Source organism: Carassius gibelio, chromosome A22 (genome assembly GCF_023724105.1).
Source record: "Carassius gibelio isolate Cgi1373 ecotype wild population from Czech Republic chromosome A22, carGib1.2-hapl.c, whole genome shotgun sequence".
In the NCBI taxonomy this organism is placed as follows: Eukaryota; Metazoa; Chordata; class Actinopteri; order Cypriniformes; family Cyprinidae; genus Carassius; species Carassius gibelio.
Window position 1 is genome coordinate 18,381,357 of NC_068392.1, and position 8,557 is coordinate 18,389,913.

An 8,557-nucleotide genomic window follows, 5' to 3' on the forward strand; every position below is an offset into this window, starting at 1 on the left:
ATAATGGTAAACTGGTACATTTTACAGGATCCCCCCACCACCAATGAAATTCATGTACAATTCATAATGATGTATGATTATCAAATGTACGTGCAATTTCAAATATGTTAATGTTTTATTTATTTAATTATTTTTTGTCTCCTATTTTATTGGATTTTTGTCTCTCTAGGAAAATTTTGTTGGTTTGAACAACCAAGTGTTATCAGAAGCGGACAGCTTCAAGCAAGAGCAGTCCAACATTAACAAACTTGAGAAGCAAGCAGAGGATTTCCTCAATGTTGTCTTCTATAGAAAGGGTAAGCCTTGCATTATGTTGTACATTACAAGGGCTGAAACCAAAGTAGTTGACTTTCTATGTAATAATCCTATGTATTTTTCAATTTTTTTTGTAATAAACGAAGGCAATTACATTGGTGAATTAAATTGATTGTTTTTTTTAATAGATTTGTAAGATAAAATTCAAATGGTTATGACATGGTAAAAAATCACTTTTGAAATAACTTAATTTCTAAAAAAATATTTTTTTACAATTTCATATACACACATGAATTATGCACACAGTATATGTATATGGATTTCCAAGAAAAGTGCTTTGATGTTCAGATGTTTTCAGTCTTCTGGTTCTCCGTTTATATTTGTATATTTGATGTTTTTTACTCTAAACGAATATAAGGAAGCGGTCTTTCCTTTTTGGAAGTCTGTTGACTTTACTGCCCTGTAGGAAATGTTTTCAAAGGCTTGTCTGCCAAATCCAGCGCCTTTGATTTTAACAATGGCACTAGCCATGTGTTTTGTGAAACTACTAGTTAAATGATGCATTTATAAGATGTAAAATTCTTAAAAGAGGAAATTTGACTTGAGGTACTTTTAGTCAAATATTAACTTTTATTCAACCCTGGCTGTTCAATAACAATATTGCAAAATACAAGATATATATTTTTTTCAAATGTGTGTGAAGCAGGATTGTTACTTGAAATAAAATAAATGTAAAAATTTTAAAACAAACGTATTTCAGCTAGTTGCCGAAGGAAAGAAAATACTTATTTTCATTCAGTGTAACTTGATAAACTAAAAAAAAAAAAAAAACTAAAACTAAAATAATAAAAAATGGAATTAAAAAACAACAAATGTAATAAAATAATATATATCTAAAATTGAAATTACTAAAACATATTAAAAAACACAACAATAAAATTACTAAAACTTACTCAGATTTAAATGTAAAATATATATAAAAATCAAATTTTAACTATAATAATATCTAAATTATACAAAAATAGTATAAGCAGTAAATATCATTGGAGTGATCAAAATATTTAGAGGGTTGATTTTTTTTATATTTTGTAGCTAAAATCTATTCGGTGTATCTTCAAAAAACAAGTAGTATATATACGCTATAACACAATCATTGGCTCATTCCTTCATATATATTTCCTTCAGCAGACCTCCCGAGATTTACAGACCCCCACATTCCTCTAGTGGCTCGTGAAATCATGCAGCGAATGATCCGACAGTTCGCTGCCGAATATACCTCAAAAACCAGCTCAACTCAGGACGTACCCCAACCCCAGTCCCAGCCCAACGGCACCAAGGACCAAAGCCTGCCGAAAGCGCCCTCGCTGGAGCCGGACGCCTCCACACCCGCTGCCTCCGCACAGAATCCCGTCCTCAGCAAGCTTCTCATGGCAGACCAGGACTCCCCACTGGACCTCACCATCAAGAAACCAGAGACTGAACCCAGAGAACAAGGTGATGAACCGTTCTGCTCATATTTAATATGTTCTATTTTACTTTATGCAAAAAATACTTTCTTTTGAAAAATGTCGAAAAATCCTTAACACAGAATTATATTTCAGAAAAAGCAAAAAACTAACTACTAAAAAAATGTTAATCAAAATTCCTGATGAAGGTCATGTATCCGAAACGTCGTCAATAAATAAATATTTTGATATTTCTTGCATAGTGTGCAGGATTTGTTTTTTCCTCTATATAATAAAAAATAAAAAAGGCAGTTTTTTCTACTACATAAAAGAAATCAGTTGACATATTTATTTGATCTGTATTCACAGAAACATCAAAAAATAATAATAAAAAACAATAAACCTAAATATTTTTTTTGGGTCTAAAAAATATAGCATGTACATTTTGAAGAGGGGAAATCTGTAAAAATTGAGGCAGATTAATTGTTGAATAAGTGGACGAACAGATATGTTCAATTATACAGTTCTGAGACACTAAAATGAATGAAACAAGGTTTGATTTATATTAATATTTGCCTGAAAATGACCTATTCAAGCATGTTTGTTTATTTGGGAAGAATGCACTGATACCGATACCGATAATGTGCTTTTGTACTCGTACTCATTAAAATGCACAGATACCAAAAGCCATTACCACACAATGTGTAAACAGTGATTTGTCCAGACAAAGAAACGCAACAACAGACCAACAGAGATCAGAATGAAGGTATTAGAGATTAAGGATTTATATGAAGTACATGTAATCAATATAAATGTCAAACATTCAATATTCACGCCTGTATAGCTGATGTGCGCGAGCTGATAAGCATAGCATGCGGACTGAATTTTCTTTAGATTGAAGATGAAATATGAAGGGAAAAATAAAATGAACAGTGAAAGTAACAAAAACTTGTACAATAAATTTTAATGGGCATAATTAAGTGTGAAAATAAATAAATAATGGGAAACACCTATTTGTTAAATTAACTAAGTCAAATAACATTATTCATATTCTTTTGGCTTCTGTATTCATTATTTAAAAAAATTGCACATGGCATGAAAATACAGGTATCGGTACTCGCTATCAACAAGTACCAAAAATAAAAATAACAGTAACGGCCTCGTTCTGAAAAAAGTGGTATTGGTGCACCCCTATCATTTAGTTTAAATTCATATACTAAAATAACTAAAATGAAATAATAAAAAAGAAAAAAAAATAACTATAAAGACTTAATACATTTAAAATGTAAAATATAAAATAAAAACAAATTCAATCTCAATAGTGAACTGAAAATAAGATAATATATCTATATTAAAATATGTCTGTAACTTTTGTATTGACAGGGTTTAGAAGATCTGATGACCTGATATTTTATTTTGGAAATGTTTTTCAGATGGAGTCCTTGACCTCTCAACTAAGAAAAACCACAGTCATGGTAGTGTCTCACTGAAAAGCTCTCAAGGTTTCTCAATCATGCCCACAGTTAAGGGGTAAGAAGTCTTTTTTTCCATTGTTAAAATATTACAGCTTTCCGTTTAGGTCTAATCATCCCACATCAAACACTTTGTGGCATTGTAACCGTCGCAGACATGATTGTTTTACACGTCTGTAACAGTGAATAAGAAGCCTTGATGAGACTTTTGTCCAATCACAGATGCTTATTTTGTGTTTCACTATCGTTTGTGGTAGCTCACAAAATGAGCACTGCAGAAGCATCACATGATACGCAAAAATATGCTTTATTTTCTTTTCTGTACTAAGACACTTTAAAGTAAGTAAACTAAGGTACAGACTATCTTTTTCCTCTGGAGAGGCACATTTATTTTACTTAAACTTTTTTTGTTTTCTGAAAGATACAAAATGGTAATGTGAATGATCATCTATGAAACTTTATACAACTTACACATTTAAAAAAACAAAAACAAATGGTAGGTGTTAAAAATTGTAAAATGTTAAGTCAAAACCTCAGGTGGGTCAAACTAAATATTACATGAGCTGTTTTATTCTGCATTTTATCTGTTCATTTTTATGTTGTTTGCATTGTGAAACACGGTTTTTGCTCAATTTTGCCAAAAAAAAAAAAAGAAATATTGCCTATAAAGCCATATACTGATTGGCATCTCCGAGGAGCATGCAGTGTTTAGTTTCCAGGGTGTCCGCGGGGTTTTAAAAAGTATTAAAAAGTGATAAATCAAAATGGTCAAATTTAAGGCCATTAAAAGTGTTAAATGTGGTCTCAGAGGTATTATTTTTTTTCCAAATTAGATATTATTTTTTCCAGACTATCAGGTGTCTTATTCTGATAGAAATTCTATCTGCGTTCGTGTTAGTTCGTTTATATGGGCTTTAGCATATCTGGGCACATAATCAAAGATCTTCCGTCTCCGTCTCACTGTATGTTTGATGCTGACGTCATATTCAGTGGTCGTTCGGCATCATCTCAGAACACTGCGCGCTCATCAGAAGTGGCTGGCTTACGTTTTATTTTAGACTTGCTTCAAGGCATATCTTCAATGACTGGACAACCATCGTCGTCTTCATGGACAAATGCAAGTTTTCTAATAGCTGGGTTAACGACCGGTAGTACCGAGGTCCCGTTCAAACCCGGTTCTTGACGCATACAACGCTATGATTTCCGCGTAGCAGAAAACGAGTACGGAATCTCAAAATCCAGTCATGTAAATGAAACTTACATTTTAATATGGACAGTCATGGAATTTGTGAAATCATAAATTAATCAAATCAAATCTCCATATGGACCAGTATCTGTAAATGTTAAGCCGCAAAAGTTGTTTGAAATATGAATCCGTGTTCTGCGCGTCTCTGTGTGAATTAATTAATGACAGAGACGTGCAGGTTTATTTACTACATAGACTGAAGCGCATGACGCTTGCATTAATTTCAGCATCTGTTGTCTTCTCCTGTCAAAATAATCAAGTTAATTTAGAATTATTCATATTCATTTTCGAAAAAGCAGAAGACATACCGGTTTCTCCGGTAGTGGGCGGAGCTAATGGGCAAATAGAAATTTCAAAATGACAAATATGCATTCATTAGGCCTAAAAGAAAATTTTTACATAAGGACATTGTGCTAGAAATATATACTCAATATAAATCTCAATATTTCTCCCATGTTTTAATTTTAATAGCAAATCCCCTTTATTTACCAAACATAAAATGTGTTTAAATTTGATAAATTAAAAGACAAATTAAATTTGGGTGAAACTTGTTTACTGTTTTTCATAATTATATAACTTGTAGAAAAACTTTAAACACAATTCTAAATAAGTATAAAGAATGGCATTGGTTTTATTTTTAGTGCTAAAAAGTTATTTTTTTTTTATTAGCAAATTTTTGTGTTTTGCTTTGGTACCGAAATTGGTACCGAGAACCGTGGATTTTCACTGGTATCGGTACCGAATACTGAAATATTGGTACCGTGACAACACTAACAGGCAGGCTTATTGTTCGGTCTATCCATTTTCTCCATTGCACATTTTATGGTATTTGTTTTATTTTTATTTACTAAGTGAAATAAATGTGCAATATGCTGTCAACATCTCTAAATCTATTATTTTTTGTATGTTATATATGTCAAAATCTGTGTAAATAATAGAAAGGTCGCTGATTAACACTTGCAATTCAGTGTCGTGATGGTTTTAAAAAATATTCTGAAGGTAGTGAAAAAGGTATTAAAAAGTAGTAAATTTAACTTAAGGATTGCTGTATATACCCTGGTTTCTGAATAATTCCTAATTTTCAACTAATTGTGTGAGCCAATGATTCATTGATTGAGGCCCATAGATAAAGAGAGCTGTTTACTTCAAGGGATACTCCACCCCAAAATGAAAATTGTGTCATTATTCACTTATGGAACCTACACTGTCAAGGTCGTGTATTTACATTGGACTTTGACAGTGTATTTTATTTGGCAGCCAATGGGATGGTCACAAGCCGGTTTTCATCCCAAATATCTTCAATTGTGTTACAAAGATAAAGTTTTTAAGAGTTTGGAACGAAATGGGGAGGGGGGGGGGTAAGTGATTAATGACAAAATGTATATTTTGGGGTGGAGTATCCCCTTTAATTCCTGAATGAATCAGCCGTTTGAATGAATTGAATGAGTAAATTACTTATCACTCATTAGTAAATAAAGACATTTACTGCAATCTGCTGCCAGTTTTAGTTTCTTAAGTAAGTAGAATATAATTTATAAAAAAAACCTTAATTAAAAACTTTAATTATGTCATTTACTCACCCTCATGTTGATTCAAACCTGTACGACTTTCTTTTGCCCAACATAAAAGGTGGTGTTTTTAAAATTGCTGGAACCAAAGCTTGTTCGTTTACCAGTGACTTTCATTGCAAAAAAAAAAAAGTTTCTCAAAGTATCTTCCTTTATGTTGCATACTTTATGTTAGGCCGTTGTAGCCTAAACATTTATGTGTAATAACTTTTATGTTGAATCAAATAAAATATTTATTTATAAAGCTACTCTTTTTAATGTCTACTTGATACTTCCTCATTTAACACAATAATAGCTTTAAATTATCTTTTGTGGGTAATTTCACAGCCAAATTAAATTTGAAATTAATTTGCAAATTTATTGACAAATTTAATTAATTAAAAAAAACAATTATTGACTGACAGCCCTAGTAATTTTGTTGCCTAGCAATAAACATGATACATTTTAAATATATGTCATTTTAATTGGCTACATTTATTAATGAAAAAGGCTAGAATTAGTAGCAGGTTAGCTAATTTATAATAAATGAATCTGTCACTGAATATTTGGTCCCAAACTAGCTAACCTTATTCTTCAGCGACAGAATAACAATCTAAATGGCTTACCTGTTACCCATTCAAAAAGTTTATCAACTGGAAAGTTGATGAACTGATTTACAATTTTTCTTCTTGCAATAATTTGGTAATGGTTAAATGATTGGGGTTGATGTATTCTGTCAACACTGCACTTTGAGAAAAATTGAGGAGAAACTATGCGTTACTTGTCACCATGTGGTAACTGGGGGAAGTGTTAATGGGGTTGACTGTGAAAATTTGGAAACAAAAAAATGTCTTGGTTAAGTATGGTGAATTCATTCCCTGAAGGAGGGAACAGAGATGCCACGTCGGTGACCGATGCAAAATGGGATATCGCTTCGATAGACCAATCTACTTTGAGTGTAAACTAAATGAGCCAATGCACATTGGCATGTAATTATTGCATCCAGCTGCCGCTGATCACAGCGTGACTGTAAGAAGGCAGCAGGTGCAATGCATACCAGCTTTTCACTGAGGAGCTGAGCTGGAGACCTGGCAGCTCAGCGGCGGTACAGCAACCATGGCGACGGGACGTAGGGGGTCCCATATGTAACCGAGACGTTCCCTTTCAGTTGGTCACTCTCGACGCCACGTCGGTGACTGACGCAAAATGGGATCTACCAAAGTGCCATGGGTGCTGCCCCTTCCAGTGCCCTGTGCGAGCCGCCTGCGCCCCTATTAGGTGTAGGCCAGAGCTTGGAACAAGTAGTTCCACTCACCATTGTTTAAGCACTACCTCACTGGGTGAGATTGGATAACACTGGGAAAACGTACCCGTTCCGCTTGGGACAGGGACGCTGCAGAAGCACCATCCTTCCCGAAGCAAATATACATATAGCATCCTTTTAGGTGTATATGGCGAAATTTGAGGTGATTAAAACCCTCTTGGGAAGGCAGAAGTCTGCCGGGGAAACACGGGCTCTAAGGCTATACCGTGGACTATACACATACGAGTACCGCTTTGGTCTCAGTACGGAACCCAGTCTTCCATGGTTCTCACGGATTCTTAATGAAGGCATGACGCCGGATGTTCCGCTGCGTCCAGCTGCCTAAGGTAATGGAGGATATCAACAGGGTCTACAGTATGGACACTGTGGAGCAGTTTAAGCAAGCCGACTCTAACCGGGCCTCTCAGTGCCACTACCGGTTTGAGGTGAGAACACAGGAGGATGCAGGCTCTATACGAAGGCTATAGAACCTAGCGAACGTGTTAGTGGTCACCCAACCGCAGCTCTACAGGTATCTGTCAGTGAGGCGCCACGAGCCAGCGCCCAGTAGGATGCAATACTTCTAGTTGAGTGAGCTCACAACCTGAATGGGCAGGGGACACCCTGAGCCTGATAAGCCAGAGCGATGGCATCCACAATCCAGTTGGCCATCCTCTGCTTAAAGACGGAACTCCCCTTCTTCCGGACTCCGTAAAAGACAAAGAGCTGGTCTGAGGTCCTGAAGCTTTGTGTCCGGTCTACGTAGCACCTCAATGCTCGGATGGGACAGAGCTAAGCCAGGGCTGGGTCTGCCTCCTCTAGGGGCAGCGCTTGCAGGTTCACCACTTGGTCTTTGAAGGGTGTAGTGGGAACCTTGGGCACGTATCCAGGCCGGGGGTAACGGTCGCTGTGTTGTCCGTTCGGACCAGCACATGCTTGCCTCCTAAAAGACCTTTGAGACGGTTCAAGGCAAGGTGCACTGCTAACAAATCCAGGCAACTGATGTGCCACTGCAGCTGCGGGCCCGTCCAAACCCCTGAGACTGCATGCCCGTCATACGTGGCACCCAGCCGGTGGTGGAGGCATCCGTGTAAACCACAGCATGCCTGGAGATCTGCTCTAGGGGCACCCCTGCCCGGAGAAACGCAAGATCTGACCACAGGCTGAGAGTTTGGTGACAGGCCGGTGTAACTTGGACCCGGTGAGTACCGCGCTTCCACGCCCACCTCGGGACTCGGTCATAAAGCCAGTGCTGGAGCAGTCTCATATGTAACAGGCAGAGCGGTGTA

The 8,557-nt window shown here is 36.3% G+C and overlaps 1 protein-coding gene across 2 annotated transcripts in view; it reads left to right on the forward strand.

Annotated features, from left to right (window-relative positions):
- Positions 1-8,557, forward strand: part of LOC127943024 (ligand-dependent corepressor) — a 42,028-nt gene that overhangs the window by 17,686 nt on the left and 15,785 nt on the right. The window contains exons 4-6 of one of the 2 annotated variants that reach the window (XM_052539114.1): positions 170-296; positions 1,441-1,749; positions 3,134-3,230. In XM_052539114.1, the coding sequence (XP_052395074.1) occupies positions 170-296; positions 1,441-1,749; positions 3,134-3,230 (533 nt within the window). The remainder of the gene's footprint in view (positions 1-169; positions 297-1,440; positions 1,750-3,133; positions 3,231-8,557) is intronic. The other variant, XM_052539115.1, reaches the window with a different exon arrangement.